At 44.1% G+C, this 26,561-nt stretch overlaps 1 protein-coding gene across 3 annotated transcripts in view; it reads left to right on the forward strand.

Annotated features, from left to right (window-relative positions):
• SIPA1L2 (signal induced proliferation associated 1 like 2) overlaps window positions 1–26,561 on the forward strand; it is a 255,388-nt gene that overhangs the window by 202,205 nt on the left and 26,622 nt on the right. For 2 of the 3 annotated variants that reach the window (XM_040350983.1, XM_040350985.1), the window contains 2 exons: window positions 18,586–18,805; window positions 21,926–22,051. In XM_040350983.1, the coding sequence (XP_040206917.1) occupies window positions 18,586–18,805; window positions 21,926–22,051 (346 nt within the window). The remainder of the gene's footprint in view (window positions 1–18,585; window positions 18,806–21,925; window positions 22,052–26,561) is intronic. The other variant, XM_040350984.1, reaches the window with a different exon arrangement.

Here is a 26,561-nt window from a genome sequence, read left to right on the forward strand (position 1 = left end):
TTCCCCACTGACAGCTAAATGAAAAAAAAACATTACAGGCACTAGAAAAAATTTGGAAAAAAAGGCATGGGGGTCCCACCGAAATCCATACCAGACCCTTATTTGAGCACGCATCCCGGAAAGGCCAGGAAATAGGGGGATGAGTGAACATCACCCCTCCTGAACCATACCAGGCCACACGTCCTCAACATGTTGATGGGGACAGGGGCCTCTTCCCCACAAACCTAATCTGTGGTTGTGGGGGCCAGTAAGGAGGGGGCTTAACAGAGGCTGGAAGCCCCATTTAACAAAGGAGCCACCAGATCCTGCCACCCCATTATTCAGCAAAAAAGTGTAAAACATAAATAAAAACATGCACACAGTTTTTGACAATTCCCTTATTGAAAATAAAAAAAACAATGTCCCTCAATGTAGATCCATAGTCAATCACAATGCCGACGCCACCGCTGGACTCGATAAAAGAAAAAAAAATGTTCCACCCGCGATTGAGGCCAATGCCGCGTACACACGATCATTTTTCGGGTTGTAAAAAACATTGTTTTTCAGCCTCTAGAAAAAAACGATTTTTTTTAACTTCATAATTAAAACGACGTTGCCTACACACGATAGTGAATAAAAATTGCGGTGACGTACAACACATACAACGGCACTATAAAGGGGAAGTTCCATGCGGATGATGCCACCCTTGGGGCTGCTTTTGCTGATTTTGTGTTGGTAAAAGACGATTCACGCTTTTCTGTCTGTTACAGCGTGATGACTGTGCTTACTCCATTATCCACAGATATAGTTTTACCAGAACGAGCACTCCCGTCTCATAACTTGCTTCTGAGCATGTGCGGATTTTTTACGTCGTTAAAGCCCACACACGATCATTTTTTACAACCCGAAAAACGGCATTGATTAAAACGTCGTTAAAAAATAGAGCATGTTCGAAAAAAAAAATTGTCGTTTTTCAGAACACGAAAAATGCTCTGAAGCCCACACACGATAATTTTAAATGACATTTTTAAAAAACGTTGTTTTTTACAACCCGAAAAATGATCGTGTGTACGCGGCATAACTGTCCTCTACCTGCTCCGCTATCTGACAGTTCTTAAATAGGTAAGGGGCGGGGCCACCTGGTGACACAACCCTCATGTTACGTCACTGACCCAGCATGCACTGATCACTGATGTCACAGAGGGCCGGTGCCACCAAGTGACATCGCCAGGTGGCAGAGCAGAAAGATGGCTTTGGTCAGCCTTTGTCACGGGTGGAGCTCTTTTTTTTTCTTCTTTCTTTGGGTCCGGTGGTGTCATCGTAATTGATAATAGATCTACATTGGCGGACATTTTTTTTATTATTATTATTATTATAGTGTTTTTATTTCTTTTTGACACTTTTTTGGTGAATGTGTAGGGGTACTATGTACCCGATACTCAATCACATGGGGGGAGCAAAATGGTGGTTAAGTCTGTATTTTGAAACTTAACCTACAGGTATGCTTATAATAAAGCTTGACTGTAGATTACATGAATATATCCTAAACGTGCACCGTTTAGAAGATATCTTAGCAAGCAGCAGCCGCTGACGTCACTGGGAGTGACATCATCGCGGCTCGGCCATTCAAGTGGCCACAGCACGCAAAGCCGGATTGAAGATGGAAGCCTCTGCAGCAGTAACAGTTCGCCGCCGGAGGGATTAAATTTCAGGTTAGTCTTTCATAATCTGCTAGTATGCATTGCAAACTAGCACATTATGCCTTTACCTTTTTTTATGCTTTACTACCGCTTTAAAACAAAACATTTTGAATACAATTTTACTAGTGTATGGCCATCTTTTTGCAGCTGAGAATGAGAACACTATTGTATCTGCATTTGGAGAATAAAATATTGAAAGATTTGTAGTGTTATCAGTGTTGGTTATTCCATGTTGCTGCTTATCCTCTGTGGTATTGTCTGCTGTCAGATTACAATACTGGCACAATAGCATTACCTCCCTGTTGGGGACAGCCGTCTTATGATACTAGCATGCAAATGAGCTCAGATATGAAACTTGCCAGATTTGTGAGAATAACAAACACTCTCAGCTGGTGACAAGGATGCAGTGTCATCATCCTTTTCTCCATTTAACATACCTGTGAAAACACTGCAACGCATGCAGTATGGCTGAATGATACGAATATAGTTTTCTTGCCTTTGACTCTTATCCTGACTTTAGTACTTTAGGTGTCACAAATGTTGACAAGCGGAAAGCTCTGCTGCTTCATTTAGCCGTAGAAAAAAGTCTATGATACCTTTGAAACAACGACAGCATCTGCTGACACATTGATGTCAAGGAGAAACTGAGCATTTGTTTCAACCCTAAAAAAAACACAATAAAAAAATTGCTAGACTCAGACAAGCAGCAAAAGAAAATCTCTAGATGCACTTCGCACCATATAATATTTGTTGGTCAATAGCTGTGTAGATTTCACATCCCAATATGGAAATAAAAAGACAGATAATATGATGCTGAAATACATACTAAGATATGTAGAATCAAATTTACTTAACCCTGTCCTGATCAGAAGTCCTTGATGTGTAGGGATGAGCTTCGTATTCGAGTCAAACTCATGTTCGACTCTAACATCGTATGTGCGATCGTTTGTCGAAATACGAACCAAACGGGTCGTTCGCGCCAATTTCGAGTCACGTTTCACAGACCATAATTCACTGTGGCATCGCTGGCTGATGATTGGCCAAGCATGCACTATGACCCGCATGCTTGGCCAATCACAGCTTGCAAAAAACGGAGAGCCATAATTGGCCAAAGCCAGGGTGGCTTTGGCCAATTATGGCTCAGGGGGTTTAGTACACGCCCCGCACTATAAAGGGCCGCCTGCAGGTCGGCCTTGTGTAGTGTGTTGTGGTGGTTAAGAGAGGACAGAGAGAGTGTCATTTTTTGCAGGTAGATAGAGCAGGCAGGCAGGCTAGTCAGTTAATGTTACAGTGTGTAGAGGATATATATACATCCCAGGTGTTGTACATATATTTATACACTGTATAGTTTAGCTAGATCAGTTCTTCCTAATTTACTGGCAGACAGGTGATTGTGCTAGCTGCAGTATTCTTACGTGGTTTATTGCCTGTGTCCTCTGTAGTTTGCACCTAAAGCTACTTGGTGTGTACTGGCCGTGTGCTCTGTAGTTTGCATCTAAAAAATCAGGAGCAGTGATTTTAATGATGCTTAATTGAAAAAAATGTCCCATAGACATCAATGGGGTTCTAAATGTTTGCGCGAACGTTTGGTCCGTTCGAAGGTTCTGGTGCGAACCGAACGGGGGGGGGGGGGTGTTCGGCTCACCCCCAATGATGTGTAGATGCCCAGATCAAATTCCGCAGCACCAGTATGTGTTGATTAACCTAATAATATTTCATCACTACTTTGCCCTACTTAGCCCTTGTTCACATTGACTGCAGCTTTAAAATCGTGCGACTTCATCTTGAATCGCAGAATTTCAAAGCTGCGTGTCAGTGTGTCTTCGGGTGTGACTTGGAAGACATCTGTGCGGCTCCATGCACAGATGTCTATGCAAGTCGCACCCAAAATTGCCAAAAGTAGTGCAGGAACTACGTTTTCAAATCGATTCGGCATTGCAAAGTTGACGTTGCACCGATTTGAACAGTGCGATTGCCAGCAATAGGATGCGAGTTGTCATGCGATTTTACCTGTCAAACCGCATGACAAGTCGCTCCAATTTAAACGACGGCACAATTTTTTAATAAATATCCTGTTACGATTAAGTATTAAAGGCTGACAAATTAATTTTGTTATTTTTTATTTGATTTTCTTAAGTTTATTTTTGTTATTATCCACCTGAGACCCAAGGACGTCCCTGGGACGTCCTCGGCTTTGTGCGGTGATATCTAAATGATGCCTGCAGCCGGCGATTCTGTGCACCAGAAGAATGATCAAAGCGGCGCTCCGCGTTCCGCCGCTCAATCGTTCTTCTAGGCAGCGGGAGGGCACGCCCCCCCCCCCTCCCGCCGCCATCCGGTGCTTCTCCGGGCTCTCCCGTGCCATCGGGGGCCCGGAGAGCGAATCGACCGGCGCTCGTTGGTGAAGCATAGAGATGACTGGTGACCAGACGGTCACAGTCATCTCTATGACCGTCGGAGGACCGGGCGTGACGTTATAACGTCACACCCGGTTCCCTGGAAGTAAACAAAGCCGCTGTCGCGGCTGTCGGCATGTAATCAGTGTTTTTTTTCACCGATTTCATGCTTGTAAGCCTGTAGGAGAGATGTGGGGTCTTATTGACCCCACATATCTCCATAAAGAGGACCTGTCACAGTGATACCTATTATAAGGGATGTTTACATTCCTTGTAATAGGAATAAAAGTGATAAAAAAAAAAAATGTAAAAAAAAGTGTAAAAATAAAAAAATGAAGTAAAAAAATAAAATGAAATAATAAAAAAAAAAATTAAAACGCCCCTGTCCCGGTCGCTCGCGTGCAGAAGCGAACGCTCATGCAAGTACAGCCCACATATGTAAACACCGTTCAAACCCCACATGTGAGGTATCATCGCGTGCGTTAGAGCGTGTGCAACAATTCTAGCACTAGACCTCTTCTGTAACTCAAAAAGAGTAACCTGTAAAAAAAATTAAAGCGTCGCCTATGGAAATTTTTAAGTACCGAAGTTTGGCGCCATTCCATGAGTGTGCGCAATTTTAAAGCGTGACATGTTGGGTATCTATTTACTCGGCGTAACACCGTCTTTCACATTATACAAAAAAATTGGGCTAACTTTACTGTTTTGTTATTTTTTAATTCATGAAACTGTTTTTTTCCCCTAAAAAAAGGCGTTTGAAAAATTATTGCGCAAATACCGTGCGAGAAAAAAAGTTGCAATGACCGCCATTTTATTCCCTAGGGTGTTAAAAAAATATATAATGTTTGGGGGTTCTGATTAATTTTCGAGCAAAAAAATTGTGATTTTTTACATAAAGGAGAAAAGTGGCAAAATTGGCCCGGTAACGAAGTGGTTAATATTATTAAGAAATAATAAAATAAACACTATACTGTCTTTTCCAAGAAAATATTTCCTTCTGTGCATACTGTGAGTGCTGTTTACAAACAAAGCCATGTGATTGACTGACATAGCAATTGTATGATAGGGAACACTATGGCATTACATTTTTCCACAGGATTATCCATAGCTTGCACTCCACGATTTAAAGGGGTTGTAAAGGTTCATTTTTTTATTTTCTAAATAGGTTCCTTTTAAGCTAGTGCATTGTTGGTTCACTTACCTTTTCCTTCGATTTCCCTTCTAAATGTTTTTTTTCTTTGTCTTAATTTCTCACTTCCTGTTTCTCCTCTGTAAGCGTTCCCCCATCATCCGAGACGTTCTGGCTGGGGGTTAGTCAGCATTCTCACCCCCTCCCTTATGACTACATCACAGCGTCTCCCCGCAGGCAGTGTTGCCAACCTACCAGATTGAAATTTACTGACACAACACCCAAAATTTACTGGCACAGCCAAGTTTTTACTGGCATTTCCAAAAGTTACAAAATTACAGTATTTAGGCTACAAACAAATACAATATGCAATTAGTAATATGATTTAAGGTAGATAATAAGGCAAAAAACATATTTCTTATTTTATTTTTGATATAGTAAGTATCTCAGGGACAGGGCGGCACACACATAAAAATTAACTCTCACAGTGACACTGACAGCAGTGTGCAGCAGCACAGATGATGATGAGACCTCAGCGACACAACATGTTCCCTCCCGAGTCACCGAGACAGTCTCTCTCCAACCCAAGTGGTTCCTCCAGTCCACTCCAGTTTAAACAGCATTGATGGTCCCGGTCCCAGCCTGCCTTGCTCCCATACTGCAGACCCGCACACGAGGCTCTGGCCTCTCTGCTTGGCTCCATTGCACCATGACATCACAGGACATGCTCAGACACCATCTCTGCCAGAGCCGTCCGATCACACTGTAGCAGGCACCCGGATGGTCTCAGTCGGCTTTGGACCAAGCGGAGAGTCACAGCCATAAGTTTTACTGGCAACCTTTTACTTTTACTGGCAGGAGAAAATTGTTTTTTACTAGCTGCCTATAAAAATACTGACGGTTGGCAACACTGCCTGCAGGGATGTAGTCCCAAGGGAGGGGGTACGCTGACTAACCCCTGGCCAGAATGGCTCGGATGATGGGGGGCAAGCTTACAGAAGGAGAAACAAGAAGTGAGAAATTCGGACAAAGAAAAAAAAACATTTAAAAGGGAAATCAAAGGAAAAGGTAAGTGAACCAACAATGCACTAGCTTAAAGGAGCCTATTTAGAGAATAAAAAACAAACCTTAACAACCTCTTTAAAGTAGACTTGTGTCCAGACTATACACACTAAAGTATTACATATTATGAACATGCAAGCAGTAACAAGCACTTTAAAACAAGTCCTCAATTCTCTCTGTATCTATAAGAATTGTGGAGAAATTCATCTTCATAACACAAGCACAGAAACCTGAGTTCTTTCCTCTCTATTATCTTTGAAGAGCAAAATCTTGGCAGACTGCCAGTCCTCTAATCACACAACAAGTAACCCTAAACTTAACAAACTGATACTCTACTTTCTTGTGATCTTTGAGAATGTATGACTTCACAGTATAAGCAACTGGAGAGTTGTGCGTGGAGTTGGGGGGCTTGTTTCCTTTACTGCTTGTAAAGTATATATACATACTTTGGTGTCCATAGCCTGAGCACAGGTAGACTGTAAAGTATCTACAGTGTAATAGCCGGATTCAGGTAGAGCGGCGCTTCTTTAGGTCGGCGTAGCGCATCCCATTTGCACTACGCCAACGTAACATAGTGAGGCAAGTACTGTATTCACAAAGCACTTGCCTCCTACGTTACATCGGCGTAGCGCAAATGGCCCGGCGTGACCCTGCCTAATTCAAAATAGGCAGGTAGGGGTCGTGTTGTATGGTAATGAATCGTGACCCCATGTAAATGAAGGCCGTTCGTACGGCGCATGCGTGCGCATGCTCAGAATCATGTCGCAAATACTCGCTACGTCACGGCTCAATGCTTTCGGCGTGAACGTAACCTACGCCCAGCCCCATTTACGTACGCTTACGCAAACAACGTAAAATACGACGGCTGTTCCGTCGTCCATACCTTGCATGGGTTGCTCCATCTTTTTGGTGGTTTATCTTTACGCCGGCGTATGTCTTACGTAAACTTTGTATCTTACTGCGACAGGCGTACGTACGTTCATGAATCGGCATATATTGCTCATTTACATATTCTAGGCGTAAATCAACGTACACGCCCCTAGTGGCCAGCGTAAATATGCAGCTAAGATACGATGGTGTAGGAGACTTACGCCGGTCGTATCTTAGCAACAGAGAAGCGTATCTCAGTTTGAGAATACGCTTAAAGATACGACGGCGTGGATTCGGACTTACGACGGCGTATCTACTGATACGCCGCCGTAAGTCTTTCTGAATCTGGCTATATGTCTATAGTAAAATAAAAAACAGGTATTTTCTGCACAGTTTTTTTGAAGAGACAGAGGTGTGATGACTTTTTTTTTTGTTGTGCCCACACTTTAACCTCTTCCGGCCCGCGCTATAGCCGAATGACGGCTTCAGCGCGGACCTCAAAATCCAAGAGGACGTCATTTGACGTCCTCCTCTTTGTTCGTTCCCCGCGCGCGCTCCCGAGCGCGCTGCGGGGAAATTCTGTGTTGGCCGTGTCCCCTGGACACAGCCAATTACAGATCGCCGCAAACGGCCAATCAGAGTGGCCGTTTGCGATGCGATCTGTGTGGCCAATGAGAGATGATCTCAAATGTAAACATATGAGATCATCTCTCATTGCCGCCTCTCCCTCCTCACACAGACAGCGCGTGTGAGGAGAGAGAAGGTCTGTGATTACTGTGAATTACTGTGAAAAGTGCCCGTTTACAGTGCCCATCCCAGTGCCCATCCCAGTGCCCATCCCAGTGCCCATCCCTGTGCCATCCCAGTGCCATCCGTGTTGAAGAACATACAGTGCCATCCCTTTGCCACCTCATCAGTGCCAATCAGTGCCCACCTGTGCCGCCAATCAGTTGCTACCTGTGCCGCCAATCAGTTGCTACCTGTGCCGCCAATCAGTTCCCACCTGTGCCGCCAATCAGTTCCCACCTGTGCCGCCACATCAGTGCCCACCTGTGCCGCCACATCAGTGCCCACCTGTGCCGCCACATCAGTGCCCACCTGTGCCGCCACATCAGTTCCTACCTGTGCCGCCAATCAGTTCCTACCTGTGCCGCCACATCAGTGCCCACCTGTGCCGCCACATCAGTGCCCACCTGTGCCGCCACATCAGTGCCCACCTGTGCGCCACATCAGTGCCCACCTGTGCCGCCAATCAGTTCCTACCTGTGCCGCCAATCAGTTCCTACCTGTGCCGCCAATCAGTGCACATCTGTGCCGCCACATCAGTGCCCACCTGTGCCGCCACATCAGTGCCCACCTGTGCCGCCACATCAGTGCCCACCTGTGCCGCCACATCAGTGCCCACCTGTGCCGCCAAATCAGTTCCTACCTGTGCCGCCAATCAGTGCACATCTGTGCCGCCAATTAGTGCACATCTGTGCCGCCACATCAGTGCCCACCTGTGCCGCCACATCAGTGCCCACCTGTGCCGCCACATCAGTGCCCACCTGTGCCGCCACATCAGTGCCCACCTGTGCCAATCAGTGCCCATTTGTGCAGCATTATCAGTGCACATCTGTTCAGCATTATTAGTGCACATCTGTGCAGCATTATCAGTGCCTACCTGTGCTGCCAATCAGTGCCCACCTGTGCCGCCACATCAGTGCCCACCTGTGCCGCCACATCAGTGCCACCTCAGTGCCCACCTGTGCCAATCAGTGCCCATCTGTGCAGCATTATAAGTGCACATCTGTGCAGCATTATCAGTGCACATCTGTGCCGTCTCATCAGTGCCCATCTGCTCCGCCAATCAGTGCCCATCTGCTCCACCTCATCAGTGCCGATCTTCTCCACCTCATCAGTGCCCATCAATGAAGGCTTAGCACACACCTGTGCAGTTGCATCAGCAACCATGTCCAAAAGGTCCTATTCCCTTCAGGAGGCATTCCAAATCATTTCTGCCCCCGACGAGAGCAACGGGGAGCTCTCTCATTCAGAGTCCCTTTCAAATTCAAATTCTGAGTTGGACGTCAATTATGAGCCCGCCCTCAGTAGCGGAACACTGAGTGACTCAGAGGAGGAAGATAGCCGGCCGGCTAAACGAAGGCGTTCTAGTGAGGAGGCAGTGCCATCCACCAGCACCGCAGTGCCATCCGCCAGCACTGCAGGGCCATCCGCCAGCACTGCAGGGCCATCCGCCAGCACTGCAGGGCCATCCGCCAGCACCGCAGTGCCTCGGCAACAAACTTCCAGGACCCATGCCAGCCTTCCCTATGCCCTTCAGAACCCCTTGTGGCTTCCTCCTAATTCAGGAGAAGCCAACATTCCCCCTTTCACGGCCCAGCCAGGAATCCAAGTGGACACAGAGAATTTTTCACCAATCAATTATTTTAACCTCATGTTTACAGAGGACATGCTATCCGAAATTGTGGCCCAGTGCAACCTATTTGCACAGCAATTTATTGAAAATAATCCCACGTCATACCATGCCCGTCCCTTCCAGTGGAGAGACCTTACGGTGGAGGAGTTTAAATTTTTTTTAGGCCTAACATTTTGTATGGGACTCAACCCAAAAAACACTTACCGTGCCTTTTGGTCCAAAAACCCGATCTACCACATGCCCATCTTCTCCAGCGTAATGCCCAGATCCCGATACTTTGCCATAATGAGATTCCTACATTTCAACGACAATACCCAGAGCCATCCCCGAAATCATCCAGAACATGACAGACTTTTCAAAATTCGGCCCTTACTGAATTATTTTTCAGAAAAATTCCCCCAATTATATACCCCGGACCAACACATCTGTGTGGATGAGTCGCTTGTTAAATTTAGTGGCAGACTACAAATAAAGCAATTCATCCCCAGCAAAAGAGCCCGCTATGGCGTGAAGGTCTACAAATTGTGTGACCGAGTCACAGGATACCTGTATGCCTACAGAGTATACGAAGGCAAGGACACCCAGCTCAATCCCCCTAATTGCCCAGACTACTTGGGATCAAGTGGCAAAATTGTTTGGGAACTCATTAACCCCCTATTGGAAAAAGGCTATCATCTATGCGTAGATAATTTCTACACCTCTCTTCCCCTGTTCCACAACCTGCACCGGAAGCAGACCCCGGCTTGTGGCACCATCCGAAACAACAGGAAAGGCTTTCCTCAAAGCCTGGTGAATACAAAGCTGAAAAGAGGAGAATCAGCAAGTCTGCGTAACAATGTGGTTCTGGCGGTGAAGTGGAAGGACAGAAGAGACGTGTACATGCTATCTTCCATCCATAATGATACCGTCGTTGAAACCCGCAGAAGGCGTGGCACCACCATCCGAAAGCCCACTTGCATCCAGGACTATAATTTGTTTATGGGGGGGGGTCGACTTCAATGACCAGATGCTTGAACCCTATCTTGCTACAAGAAGAACGTAGCATTGGTACAAAAAAGTTGCCATTTATTTTTTTCAATTGGCCATATATAATTCCTTTGTAATTTACAGCAACTCCACCCAAAACCCCAAACAGTTCCTTGGCTACCAAGAGGACCTTATCACTGCCCTTATTTTCCCGAACGGCCCACCCCAAACCATCCGATCTGATGTTTTAAGTCGTCTCGCCGAACGTCATTTTCCCGATAAAATCCCTCCCACAGAAACAGGCCGACGACGTCAAAAAAAATGCAAGGTATGCGCCAGTGATGGAGTCAGACGAGACACATCTTTCCATTGTGTGGATTGTCCTTCCCAACCAGGCCTCTGTATAATTGACTGTTTTCGCCATTACCACACCAAACTAAAGTATTAATCCTCCGTTCCCGCCTTCACACACCTTCACACCCCTTATGCCACCGCCTGCTCTGTAACTGACCCCGGCTTGTTTTTTGACCATGATTCTGCCTAATGATTTTGTAATACCTCTGCCCGATATGGAACTGACCCCGGCTTGTTTTTTGACCACGATTCTGCCTAACGATTTTGTAATGCCTCTGCCCGATTTGGAATTGACCCTGGACTGTTTTTTCGACCATTCTTCTGCCTAACGATTCTGTACTGCCTCTGCCTGATCTGGAACTGACCTCGGACTGTTTGACCATGTTTTTGCCTGCCTCATGGACTGATCTTGTACCCTGCTACTGGACTAGTGGGAACACAGGGGTCTCACATATGTGAGGGGCGCCAGAAAAGTTTTTCTGGATGAAGAAAACTTTTTTGTTTTCTCATCCTAGATTAGGGTCTGGTTGCCCGGAGGCTTCAAAGAGATTTGGGTGGGAGAAGCCTCTACCCCTGTCCCCATTCTGTCCTGAACGAGGCCCTACTTCTGCCTGCTGCCTGTAGGACCTATGCCATCATGCCTCTGCCTGTTGCATGAACTGACCACCTGCACTAACCCTGACGGGACAGTATCCCTGCCTGGACGTTGCTGACCAAGTCCCTGCCTGCTGCCTGGACCAGTGCTATCCTGCTGTAGAACTGCGCTACTATTACCACAGGTAATCTTTTGTTTACGCTTTGCTCAGCATAATGTATTTTGAGGTGTAATTCTTGGTATGTGCATACTATGTGTCTCTGGAACACCTGACGGTGTTCCTTGCATGTTGGATCTCTGTATGTGGTCAGGCTATGTAGAAGTCTCACACATGTGGTATTGTTGTACTCAGAATGTATTTTGGGGTGTAATTTTTGCTATCTAAATGCTATGTGTTGGAAATATCTTAGAAACATACAACTTTGTGTAAAAAAAATGCTTTTTCATTTTTCTTCCAACTTCTGGAAAAAAATGAACCATTCAAAAGACTCATTATGCCTCATAGATTATACGTTGGGGTGTTCGCTTTCCAAAATGGGGTCATTTTGTGGGTAATTCCATTGTCCTGGTGTTCCAGGGCCTTCAAAAGTGTAATAGGTAGTCAACTAGTTAGATGTGCAATGTATGCTCCTAAAACCCCTGATGGCGCTTCCTGCATGTTGGGCCTCCGTATGTGGCCAGGCAGTGAAAAAGTCTCACACATGGGGTATCATTTTACTCAGGAGGAGTAGCAGAATGTATTTTGGGGTGTCATTTGTGGTATGTACATGCTATGTGTTGGAAATATCTTATCAATGGACAACTTTGTGTAAAAAAAATGCGTTTTCATTTTTTTTCCACATTTTCCAAAAACTGCTGGAAAAAAATAAACCGTTCAAAAGACTCATTATGCCTCATAGATTATACGTTGGGGTATTAGCTTTCCAAAATGGGGTCACTTTGTGGGTAATTCCATTGTCCTGGTGTTCCAGGGCCTTCAAAAGTGTAATAGGTAGTCAACTAGTTAGATGTGCAATTTATGCTCCTAAAACCCCTGATGGCGCTTCCTGCATGTTGGGCCTCCGTATGTGGCCAGGCAGTGAAAAAGTCTCACACATGGGGTATCGTTTTACTCAGGAGGAGTAGCAGAATGTATTTTGGGGTGTCATTTGTGGTATGTACATGCTATGTGTTGGAAATATCTTATCAATGAACAACTTTGTGTAAAAAAAATGTGTTTTCATTTTTTTTCCACATTTTCCAAAAACTGCTGGAAAAAAATAAACCGTTCAAAAGACTCATTATGCCTCATAGATTATACGTTGGGGTATTAGCTTTCCAAAATGGGGTCACTTTGTGGGTAATTCCATTGTCCTGGTGTTCCAGGGCCTTCAAAAGTGTAATAGGTAGTCAACTAGTTAGATGTGCAATTTATGCTCCTAAAACCCCTGATGGCGCTTCCTGCATGTTGGGCCTCCGTATGTGGCCAGGCAGTGAAAAAGTCTCACACATGGGGTATAGTTTTACTCAGGAGGAGTAGCAGAATGTATTTTGGGGTGTCATTTGTTGTATGTACATGCTATGTGTTGGAAATATCTTATCAATGGACAACTTTGTGTAAAAAAAATGCGTTTTCATTTTTTTTCCACATTTTCCAAAAACTGCTGGAAAAAAATTAACCGTTCAAAAGACTCATTATGCCTCATAGATTATACGTTGGGGTATTAGCTTTCCAAAATGGGGTCACTTTGTTGGTAATTCCATTGTCCTGGTGTTCCAGGGCCTTCAAAAATGTAATAGGTAGTCAACTAGTTAGATGTGCAATTTATGCTCCTAAAACCCCTGATGGCGCTTCCTGCATGTTGGGCCTCTGTATGTGGCCAGGCAGTGAAAAAGTCTCACACATGGGGTATCGTTTTACTCAGGAGGAGTAGCAGAATGTATTTTGGGGTGTCATTTGTGGTATGCACATGCCATGTGAGAGAAATAAGCTATTACAATGACAATTTTGAGAAATTTTTTAAATGAAAAATAAAAATCTTAATTTTGCAAAGTAGGAAAAAAACACAACTTCAAATAACTCACCATGCCTCTTAATAAATACCTTGGAATGTCTACTTTCCAAAAAGGGGTTATTTTGGGGGCATTTGTACTTTCCTGGCTTGTTAGGGTCCCAAGAAATGAGATTATCACAGAAACTAAGAAAAAATCATTTTTTTTCCAAATTTTCGGTCTTTTTTCATTAATAGCGCAAAAAATAAAAAACCCAGAGGTGATCAAATACCACCAAAAGAAAGCTCTATTTGTGGGAAAAAAAGGACAAAAAAAAAATTTGGGTACAGTGTTGCATGACTGAGTAATTTGTCATTCAAAGTGTGACAGCGCTGAAAGCTGAAAATTGCTCTGGGCAGGAGGGGTGTTTAAGTGCCCAGTAAGCAAGTGGTTAAAGTGGAATTTTACTCTCCCAATCAACATTGAATATTTTTAATCCTCGTGCTACTAGCATTAGTAAGTAGATAGAAAGTATAGTCACATTTACTTGATTGAATTTTTTTTTTTACATTTCTTCAGTTACTTCCTGGTTTCATGGATGTCCGCATGGGGGGGGGGGGGCGGCAAGTGTCCACCCCTAGAGCAAGCTGTCCGCACACCAGTGTTGCCAACCGCCCGTAAATTTCAATCCGTTTTTGAGCTGCCCGTCAATGCCTGTTATGGACGGCGGCTGCCTGTGAAAAATCTGGCTGCAGGCCGACATTGGAAGTGCTCATGTGCAGTTCCAAAGCCTGCTGGGCTTGGGCCAAGCAGGCGCATGTGCAGTGAGTTAATGACGTAATGGCGCCGCCATTTTGAATGGGCAGCAGTTGGCACTTGGCTGCCCCAGAGTCATGCCTCCCGACCCAGAGAACGAACCCCAGCTGGACCACTCTAAGCATGGTCACACAGGGACCGGATCCCTGCACCATCCATAATGGATGGTGCAGGGTCAAGTCTCCAGGACTCAGTGTGGGTGTGCTCACAGTGGAGTGGTGGGGGACTCTCTCTAGAAGCTCTAGATCTAGATAGAAGCTAAGTCCTGGAGACCATCCATCCATCGCTGCTATATCTACAGTATGTGATGTCCTCATCCTCCAACCACCTCCTGTATCATGTCCGCAGCCTCCAACCACCTCTTGTACCATGTACGCAGTCCGCAGCCTCCAACCACCTCCTTTACCTCGTCCACAGCCTCCCACCACCTCCTGTATCATGTCCGCAGCCTCCAACTAACTCCTGTATCCTGTCTGCAGCCCCCAACCTTAAAATGATCCCCCCCCCTGAAAAAAATTCTGTGGTCGCCCATGGCTAGAGAGTTGTTTTTCAAAGTGATTTCTCAACAAAATAAAGCATAGCAACATGGATGGATGGGGGAGTTTGCTTTGACGAATTAAATGTTTTTGGTTTGTGGTGCTCAGATGTAGTGAAGATCCGCTTTAAAGACTTTCAAAGGCTTGTATCTTTATAGACATGAAATAAGCCAATTCCACCATCAGCACGGATCATCTTGTCACTCCAGACCCAGCTGACATTGTTGATTACTTTAATCAGGCTAAGATCTAGAAGCGGCTTATCATTATCTTAAGATGCATTCAGACAGCAGGTACATAACTTTCTTTTGATGTGGAAAGACCGTATGTGTCTGAGTTTTCAGTGTGTTCAGATAATAATTTTTTATTTACATGTGACCACAAAACTGAGCTGGACTTGCAGTGGAGAAAGTTTTTTTTTTTGCTCATTGAATATTTGATTTGATTTTCGATTAACCACTTAAGCCTTGGACCATTTTGTTGCTAAAGGACCAGGCCCCTTTTTTGCGATTCGGCACTACATCGCTTTAACTGACAATTGACGTCCTTTTTTTCCCACATAGAGAGCTTTCTTTTGGTGGTATTTTATCACCTCTGCGGTTTAAATTTTTTGCGCTATAAACAAAAATAGAGCGACAATTCTGAAAAAAATTCAATATTTTTTACTTTTTGCTATAATAAATATCCCCCCCCCCCAAAAAAAAAAAAAAAACTATATATATATATATATATATATATATATATATATATATATATATATATATAAACAATTCCTCAGTTTAGGCCGATACATATTCTTCTACAAATTTTTGGTAAAAAAAATCGCAAAAGGCGTTTGGTTTGTGCAAAAGTTATAGCGTCTACAAAATATGGGATAGTTTTATGGCATTTTTATTAATATTTTTTTTTTACTAGTAATGGCGGTGATCAGTGATTTTTATCATGACTACAACATTATGGCAGACACATCGGACACTTTTGACACTATTTTGTGACCATTGTAATTTTTACAGTGATCAGTGCTATAACAATGCACTGTGAAAATGACACTGGCAGTGAAGGGGGTTAACCTGTAGGGGGCGCTGAAGGGGTTAGGTGTGCCCTAAGGGAGTGATTCTTACTGTGTGGGGGCATGGCTTGGCACGTGACATCACTGATCGTCGTTCCCTATGACAGGGAACAGACGATCAGTGACAGTCTGCCTAGGAAGCACGGGGAAAGGTTTGTTTACACTTACCCAGGGCCGGCCCTACCATGGGACCCGATGGTACCATTGTACCAGGCAGCACTTTCAGAGGGGCAGCAAATTTCCTTCCCGCACGCCATCCCATTCCGCCAGCTCCACTCTCCACTCCACTGTGGGGTTAATTGCATGAATAGAGCCATAACAGGTCCTTTTTATACTCCTATATACATGTATAGAGCCATGATAGGTCCACTTTAGTTATCATGATATAAAATAATGGATGTGGGGGCATTTTGGTGGGCGTAATTTTTTTTTGGGGGGGGCAGCATTTCATTCTTGGTACCAGGCAGCACAATATCTTGGGCCGGCACTGCACTTACCTCTCCTGTTCTTCAGCTCTGTGACCCAATCGCGGAACACCGGCGGTGATCGGGTCCGCGGGTCCCGCTGGCGCGGTCACTGAGTACCCGACCGGATCGCGACCCATGGCTGTGCATAATAAAGGGGACGTTCCAGCCGTGCCATTCTGCCGACGTAAATCCGCGTGCGGTGGTCGGCAAGCGGTTAAACAGTAATACATACAGTGAACGAAAAGGCCTCATTCACACTTGGCCGTTCGGGTCCGTCTGTCGGCGGACCTGAACGACCGCTCCATGCATCGCTATGGAGCGTCGGATGTCAGCCGAGACATGTCCGCTGACATCCCACCCGATCCGACCCGCTAAAAACAGACGTATGGGGGCCACGTCCCCATCCGTCCATGCGGATCAGATCGGGTAAGATCTGATGAAAACGGACATCGCTCCATAGGGACACAGCGGTGCCCGACAAGCCCCTCCCCGCTCAGCAGAGAGCAGAGAGGAGCTTGTCATCGTCGGCTCAGCGGAGATCTGCGGACTGATCTCCCGCTGAGCCGACGGGAGCAGGCGGAGTCCGCCAAGTGTGAATGAAGCCTAAGATGTATATTATGCAATTTTGTAGACATGACATGGTTAACACAAATCATAGTAATAGACAGCACAGTAAGAAGCAACAAGGCAATCATCAATCTCATTCTATTGAGATCAGCAAAAAAGTATTGATTAGTATATAAGGAGAATAATAGGGTACAAATAATATTGTTAAAAATAGGTTATAGTGGAATTAAACAAAAAAGATGCAATTTCATTTTCCAGGGAACTTTCTTTCACTAATAACAGAAGAGTTGCACTTAACTTCATTGGGTGACTTTTAAAGGCTAAATACATCTTACACCAGAACGCTATGTTTGATTTGTCGATAAAAATTTGTTTGGGCCAGTGTGGTTCAAACAATTACTTTTTCATCACAAGAGCAGCTGTTTATCCAGTAATACAGTTCCGCAGCTTATCCTGCATACGGTAATGTGCTGGGTTTCGGCTGATTCCTTCTGACTTCATTTGTATGGCTGGAAAGAAATCGAGCTGGTCATGTGTTGAATCAGCTATCCAGGTGTACCTTGCATTTTTATCAATCGATTCAAGTCATTCATTGATTTACCAAGGTGAAGAGGCGGGCAGATGATATCATGAGCGTCACCTGGACCAATATGATGCAATAACCAGACGCTCCTCTGTGCACATCCAAAAAGTTTGGAAAGCAAAGTAAAAAATTATGAGTTTTTTGTTTACTTAAACAACTGTTGTATAATATATATGACATAACCATTTAACCTCCCTGGCGGTATGATTATTTCAGATTTTAGGTGCTGAATGCGGTACCATTATTTTGCAAGGAAATTTGGTGTTTTATATTGTAGGCCTGTAATTCTTAGGAATAACTAATTAACCTGCCTAGTGGTATTCCCGAGTGTGGCTCGGGGTGAGATTTTTGTGCTACGATCGGTGACCCCGAGCCACAATCGGGATTGCCTCGCTGGATGCTGGAAAAGGTTACTTACCTTTTCCCTGGGATCCAGTGATGTATTTCCGCAGTGCACGGCGGCCGGATGTTCCGCCCGATGCACTGTGTTCCCCTGATTTCCGTTCCCTGCGACGTTACAACACGCAGGGGCGGAGAGCGGCGCCAAATTAAAAAAAGTAAATAAACACAGTACATGCAGTATACTGTAATCTTATAAATTACAGTACTGTATGTAAAAAATACACACCCCCCTTGTCCCTAGCGGTCTGCCCAGTGTCCTACATGTACTTTTGTATAATAAAAACTGTTCTTTCTGCCTGCAAACTGTAGATTGTCCATAGCAACCAAAAAGTGTCCCTTTATGTCAAAAATGGTTTTAGAGCAGCTAGAAAACAGCGATAATAAATTATAATCACTTGCAAAATTGAGCGATAGTGATTTGTGGGGAAATTTGTCATAAAAAAATAAAAGTAATGACAGCGACAATTCTGCAACTGAGCAAATTTCAGTGTTTTTGATTTGATTACATTATTGAATCATTTTTATTATAATTATATTATTATTTGTTATAATTATTTATAGTTATTTATTATATTATAATTTATGATTTTGTTTTTCAAACTTTATCATACCCGAGATGTCTACTAGACTCTTGTTTGGACAGATTTAAATGAAATAAAAAAATTAACATGTATTAAATATTATGTTTTTGCTTCTTCTTCTAGTACTCGGCTTATGGAAATTTGTCACCAAGGCCTTCAATTTACAGGACACTTTCAGATGAAAGTATGTGCAGTAATCGTAGGGGGCATGCCTACGCCAGCTCCCATAGTTCAATAATTGATCAGATTTCAACAACTGATATCTTGTTCAGCACAACACCCCCATACAGCAGTACACCTCCTATCCTGAATGATTTGAACACTGGCTTGGCAAATCTAAAAAGTATGTATTTTTCTAATATGCTATTACCAATTATTTTTAATGCTTATTTCACCTGTTTCAAAGTATGTACAGTATATGTATAGTGCTTAGAAAAATGATATATATTTCTTGTTTTATTTTTATTGTTATAAGTGGCAGTCATCCTAGGTTTCAGCCTTTTGATCAGGACCCTAAATAGGACCCAAAAATTATTTTTGGGGCCCCCAGATTATTTATTTTCTAATAGTTTATTAGAAACTAATAGGTTATAGTAATTATTTTTTAATAAAAAATAACTTTTTGATAGCATTGCATTTATAATAACTTGTTTACAGGGGCCATAACTGCAGTAATTTTGGCCATTTTGTTATCATGTGTGCATTCCCTATAAGGGTCTTAGGACTCCCCATCATCTCTGAATGTAGAGAGACATTGACCCGTTAAAAAAAAAAAAAAGATGGCACCCTGTCCGACAGATGCCGGCCTCTGTCAGACGAGCATGCTGGAAAACCAGCAGCCGACCAAGCTAACTCTGATCAGAGTGTTCTGGGGGGTTGTCCCCCTGTCAGAACACAATTGCCAATAGCTCCGCGGGGGAGATCACTGTACTAACTTCAGATAGTTAGTACAGCAGCTCTGACCAGAGCTAGCAGTTGAACGGAAAAAAAAACTCATAGGCCCGGATTCACATACATTGGCGCATATTTATGCCGGCGTAGCGTATCTAATATATGCTATGCCGACGTAGTGCAGAGAGGCAAGCACAGAATTCACAAAGTACTTGCCTCCCAAACTGCGCTGGGTTCCCTCGGCGTAAGCCGACGTAGGTGGAAGTGGGCGTGAGCCATGCTAATGAGGCATGACCCCATGCAATTGATGGCCCGAGTGCCATACAAGTACTTAAAATGAACGGCGCATGCGCCGTCCTGTGGACGTATCCCAGTGCTCATGCTCAGAATCACGTCGGAACTACTCCCTAAGATACAACGGATCACTGCCTATGACGTGAACGTAACTTACGCCCAGCCCTATTCACGTACTACGTAAAATATGCCAGCTTGTGTTACCTTTGCATGGATGCTGTTGAGTTACACCTCCTTTATTGGGCATAACTTTGCGCCGGACGTAGGACTTTACGCGCACTGCGTCGGACGGACGGACGTACGTTCGTGAATCGGCGTATCTCCCTCATTTGCATATGTGAATAGAAAATCAATGGGAGCACCAAATACGACCAGCGTAAATATGCGCCCACGATACGCCGGCGTAGACAAGTTACGTCGGTCGGATGAAGCCTATTTTCAGGCGTATCTAGTTTTGTGGGCACGGCGCACAGATACGACAGCGCATATTTGCACTTACGCGGCGTATCTCGAGATACGTCGGCGTAAGTGCTTTGTGAATCCGGACCATAGTGTGTACCTGGCTTAACAGGCCTTTTTTCACTTGGCAGCAAAGCCAATAAAGTTTTGTTTTAGCAGTAAAAACATAATTGTGTATTTGCACTTGTGCTTATCAGTCTCCCTCCGATATAGTGTGTAATAGGAGGCTTCTGTTATGGGCATAGGAGTTCTTTTTCACTTCAGAGGATCTAATTGTTGATGTCAGAATCAGGCACTTTCCATGTCATTTGTATCCAAAGTCCTTCTTAAGTTATTTATTTTGAATGTTAGCCATTTTCAGTCTGTATAATATACGGTTTGTGAAATGTAAAGCAAAAGCCAATAAAAACAATTGAACCATAAATGTTAGCCATTCATTTGGAAATTTGTAGTTTGGATCATTGTCCCATTGTATGATCCAATTCAAGCCAAACTGAAAGGGAAGCTGTCAGAATTAGAAACATGGGAGCTTCCACTGCTGATTTTTTTCAGGTGCGTACCTATTGTGGCTTCATTATGAGTAAGCAAGCATGTACATAAACACCAGTAGCTAGATTCACGAAGAGTTAAGCCGGCGTAACTCTGAATCTAAGCCGTCGTACATTTAAGTGTATTCTCAAATTGAGATACACTTAAATGTAGCTAAGATACGACTGCCTGCGCCGTCGTATCTTAGCTGTCTAGTTCCGCCGGCCGCTAGGGGCGTGAACGCTGATTTACGCCTAGAATGTGTAAATCAGCGAGATACGCCTATTCACGAACGTACGCTTGCCCGTCGCAGTAAACATACGCCGTTTTCGTAAGGCGTTTTCCGGCGTAAAGTTAGTCGAACAAAAAGCTGGCCTAGCCAATGTTAAGTATGGACGTCGTTCCTGCGTCGAATTTTGAAAATTTGACGTTGTTTGCGTAAGTCGTACGTGAATGGGGCTGGACGTAATTTACGTTCACGTCGAAACCAATACGTCCTTGCGGCGTACTTTGGAGCAATGCACACTGGGATATGTCCACAGACGGCGCATGCCCCGTTTGTTAAAAACGTCAATCACGTTGGGTCACGAGTCATTAACATAAAACACGCCCCCCCCCTGTTCCTCATTTGAATTAGGCGCGCTTAGGCCATCCCATTTACGCTACGCCGCCGTAACTTAGGAGCCAAGTGCTTTGTGAATACAGCACTTGCCTCTCTGACTTACGGCGGCGTAGCGTATATGCGATACGCTACGCCGGCTCAAAATTAGGCCAGTCTTTCTGAATCTGGCTAATGGTCTCCAAAAAAGAAACAATATGCACATGCTTGTTTCAGGCCAGTAACTTAACAATTAGTGAAGGAAGCATAAGGATGACATCCCTAGAACAGGCACTTTCAAAAACAAGCCCTTGGCAACCATTATTTTTTTGCTCTATGTGGCTCCTTTTGAAGGTCTTTTGACAGATAACCTTGCTGTTTCCCAATAATTGTATAATGAGAGCTGTAGGCACAATTATCTTCAAGACTCCTGGTCCTGAAGCTGCAAAGTAATTTCAAATTATCACTGTTTCAATGCTTAGCAGCTTAGCATCGTGATTGGTATGAAGTTTTGAGGTGGCATTGTATTTGGTTTTAAATGCAATGTGTTTCTTTTGATTTCATGATGTTCTTTGTTTTCAATCTCTAATGCCCAAAGATAGTAGAGATTGTTAAATACACGTTTTACTAATTTTAAAGACACGCTTCCCCTGAAATATCTGTGTTTTATGTGTTTTTTTTTCTCTCACCTAGAAGATTGTTGGTTTTCTGATGGGTCACTGTCCGATAGGTCAAAACTTAATGATCCAGATTTAATTTCAGAATCAGCAGCAGGTTTGGATTGGCCCCGACTTGTAAATGCTGCCAGAGCCTTTGAAGGTACACAATTTTTATTCTGATCGTTTTTTTGTACAATTGCTATACTGCCTGTTTTCATTAGTAAGGGTGCTTTCTGTAAAAGAAAAAAATATTTCTCTATAATTATCCAGTTAGGATATTTTCTTTAACTTGTTTTTAAAGAGGGTAACTAAAGTTATTTTAAACCATGTTCTTTATCATTCACATGATGATTTTTAATACTTTAGGTTTGAGAAAACCAGAATTTTGTTGTTAGTTAATGTGTTAATATTGCTGTATTTCCTAATCAATGGGTGTTTCAGGTAAATGTTCTCTGATGTCCGTTATAGCATAAGCAGTTAAGAACCAAGATGTACCTTGTACCCCTCCGAGAGTTATCCCCAACCTGGGGGCAGACCTTCAGGTGTAGCTCCCATAACAAGCTGTTTGAGTTTGAGCTGAGATCCTGATTTGTGTAGCAGAGCTGTTATTAGCTGGACCTAAATAGTACCCAGATCAGGAACCTTAGGCTTTCCAGCTTACGGTTACCTTTTGCCTCATTAATTGTGAGGTGTCTTTCCCTGAGAAACAGGCATCAATGGAATCAGCCCTGGGAGCCTGGCAGATACCTTGCAGTGGGCAGAAACCAACTCAACAGTGGTACTGCCCAAGCATCAAAAAAAATTAGCAATGCTAGAGGTTAAGTGGCAATCTACCTTTCCATGCATGTGCAGATGCCTCCAGTCTCCTACCTTCAAACTACGCTTATGCAGTGCCACTGTTGAGTTGGTGCCTGTGCACTGCAAAGTTTATGCTACATTACCTAGCTCCTGTGGACAATGCTGGGGGTGTCCACGATAGAGAGGGAAGGTGATGGACAGATATGGAGCTTTGTCCACAGCCAGTGAGCCAAAAGATGCAATATAATCTAAAGTAATACAGCTGCACTTATCTTGCGCCCTGTATACTGTGTATTACTTACTCCTGACCTGACCTATGCACTCACTGTATTATTTTCTGACCACTGCAATCTGTGCAATACTTACTCCTGACCTCTGCAATCTTTGCTTTACTTACTTACAAGGGGTTGTTGTGGTACAGGAGAGCTGAAAGGTAAATTTACCAGAATAAATAAATGAGAGTGAAGAACAAAACAATGTAGTACATTGAGAAATATGATTAAAGGACATGGTAACAATTTTAGCGTTGTCAAAAATCCAAGCAAGCACTTGTGGAGAAGATCTGTTTCCACTCAGATTTGATCTTTTCCCATTGCTCTTCATGAAATTAAAGCCCCCAAAAAAGAGATTCAAGCCTTGCTTGGCATAACGATAAAAGATAGACTAAGCAGAGAATCATGGTTGGAGGATAGACTCAACATTGTCTATAGTACAACCTAACTAGGTACACTAGGCCCTGCATAAACCTCTGGCCAGGGTTACACTGATACAGTCCTGCTAGAATTGGGTCCCTTACACTGAAATGCCCAATTAGATAGAACAAAATGGCAACCCAAGGCCTTTCACTACTTGGGACACAGGTTTTCTTCCCAACCGCTACCTCAGTGACTAGCAAAATGGTCCTGCCCTCAGCTCGATCTTGGCAACAGGTGCTGATATCTGGAAAATAATGTAGCACTATCATCGAAGGAGCTGCTAGTTTAGATTTGGGCCTGCCATTACCTTACTGTTCCATATGCTCGTTTCAGGGGTTGTCCTTGAAGAGTTGGCCATAAGAATGTACGCACCAAACACAAAGGGGGTTATTTACGAAAGGCAAATCCACTTTGCACTGCAAGTGCACTTGGATGTGCAGTCGCTGTAGATCCGAGGGGGATATGCAAGGACAATAAAAAAAACTGAATTTTAGCTTGCACATGATTGGATGATAAAATCAGCAGAGCTTCCCCTCATTTCAGATCTACCGCTGAGATTTACAGCAACGGCACTTTCAAGTGCATTTGTGGTGCAAAGTAGATTTGCCTTTCGTAAATAACCCCCAAAGTCTCTTTCAAGGGTTTTATTAAGCAAAGTTCTCCAACAGTGGGGTAGAGGGACAGGGAAAGACTCAGGTACTTTTGCTTTGCGGATCACGGGCACACCTTAGATCCAGAGGATTAACTCGGCTCCACACTGGATTTCAGCAACCACCAGATAGGCCCACTCTCACTGGCCTAGAAGCTGGTGCAAATCTCATCAAAGTCTCTGCCACAGACTTGAAAAGTGTTTTCAGGCTGTCTCACGATCTTCTGCCACAAGATCGTGCAACCAACTGCACACTCGATATAGTTAAAACAAAAGTTACACAACTCATGGTGCCAAGAATCTTTCAGCCGGACTGGCAACACAGTGAGTGAAATCCGCCAGGGTATGTCCATCAATTGAATCCCAATTGTTCAGCTTTGTTCCATAGATAAGGTAGCGAAGGACCATCCCTGGATTAGTAGGCCCCAGAAACCCCTGGGCCTATTCTCAGTTGCTAGGCCTCGGGCCAGCTGACCCCACGGCTACGTACCTGAGGCCAGGAGGGCCATCAGGTCGGGATCAGAAGACGAACCCCGCTAAACGGCGTCTGTCCCTTAAGTACACCTCCCCAGAAGGCACAGAGGGTTGACCACACCCCCTGAGACACTTCTAAGAGAGAGATACCCAATACATTCAGCCTGTTGCCTTTCCAACCATGACCTGCAGTGACAGCGACACCCACCGTCAGGGGGATACTTGTGCAACCCAGCTGAACTGAACAGAACCAACAATTTAAAACAATTACTCTTAGCCAAACTACTGCTCAGACATCTATACTTTAACACATAGCGCCCACTAAATGGGAGCAGGGCACTACATAAGATGACAATATAGCTGGAACACTGGTTGCTCTGAAGCATTCTGGCCTTCCTCCCTGTATCAGCAGCACACAATATAGCACATGGTCTCTGTAGCAGTAATTTTCTCCCAGGAGTGACAAATATATCATGCATACAGCTTACAGCCTCTAGCAAAATAGCCAACATTGCTTTGGGAATCCTAACGCAATTATGATAGTTGCACAGCAACTATGTCTCAACAGCAAGTCCCCTCTCTGTCTTTCTGCAGCAGCAAGTTCCAGCACTATGGTGGCTAAGGTTTCGGCAGGAACCAAGCAGAACAGCACCCAGCAGCAGCAACAGTTCCCTGAGCCCCATTCTTCAGGGCTATAACAGCTGGCAGCACATTCCATACAGTTCTGAGTTAGCCAGCCAGAGCACTTCCCAAGGCACCCCAAAAAAACTATGTTGTTGCTGGTTCAGTGGACACTCCCTGGGTACTCCTTTCTCTCCACACAGGTCCCAGCCAACTGTCTATACCTCACACCTTCTAGTGGGCAGGGTTAAATATCCAGTGATTCCTCCTTGGCCCAACCAGCCAGTCAGCTTCCTTCCATCCCTGGCTAGCTGGGGCCAGCGGTCCACAACAGCAGCTTATCAATGTCCTCCATGTCCTGCTCTTTTTCTGTGCTGTAAAAATACACATTTTTGCCACATCCATCTTCAGCACTGCTGGGCAGGGTTTAAAGGAACACTAAAGATTCATTTTTTATTAGATCAATTGATTGCTGTAAGCTAGAGCATTTAAATATCACTTACCTCGTTTTTCCTTTTGACCTCCAAAATACAGTAATCCAGGTTTGAAAATGCCATTTCCTGTCTCTCCCCTTCTTGCTTTCCACCAGCATCTGAGCCGTTTTGCATGGTGGAAAGCAGAATGTGCTCACCCCCTCCCTATGACTACAGCCCTGCGTGAAGATGCTCTCTTATCCCTCACAGGCATGGAGGCTAAGCCTAATGGGAACTGTAGTTCCCATTAGGCCGTGATGTAGCAAGAATGAATGCGCACCGCAAACCAGGAAGTCAGTGAGAATAACGATTCAGGAGTGCTGGAGGTGAATAAAACAGCTCGATTTCAACAGGTATCAAACTAGTTATAATGCAAAACATTACTTTTTACTTTATCAGCTACTGTCAGACTTTAATTTAAGAGGAAAATATTTTTGTCTTTACAACCTCTTTAAGGAGCATTGCTACAAAATCATTGAAAAAATAGATTTAAAAAAATTGTAAAAGTTCCTAGGCATAAAACGACAAATAAATACGAAAAGATCCTATGGATAAGAGAAGACGTAAAAAGTAAATGTGCGTAATGCCCCCTAAAAATTGCACATGGAGCACATTTTTTACTGACATCCCGAAAAAATGACAGAACTTCTACTAAAAAGGAAGACAATTGATAGTTAAACAGTATAAGCACAATATGAAAACACTGGGGTAGATTCAGGTACCTGTTACGGCGGCGTTTCTCCAGATACACCGCCGTAATTTCAAATCTGCATCTGCGTTTCGTTACGCCGATTCACAAAGGCAGTTACGCTGTAAAAATAGGCTTCCTCCACCGACGTAACTTGATTGCGGCGGCGTAGAATTGTGTGCAATATAACTTTGGCCGCTAGAGGCGCTTCCGTTGTTGTCGGCGTAGAATATGCTAATTTCTTAGATACGCCGATTCACAAACGTATGTGC

This window comes from Rana temporaria, chromosome 4, assembly GCF_905171775.1.
Source record: "Rana temporaria chromosome 4, aRanTem1.1, whole genome shotgun sequence".
Taxonomy (NCBI): Eukaryota; Metazoa; Chordata; class Amphibia; order Anura; family Ranidae; genus Rana; species Rana temporaria.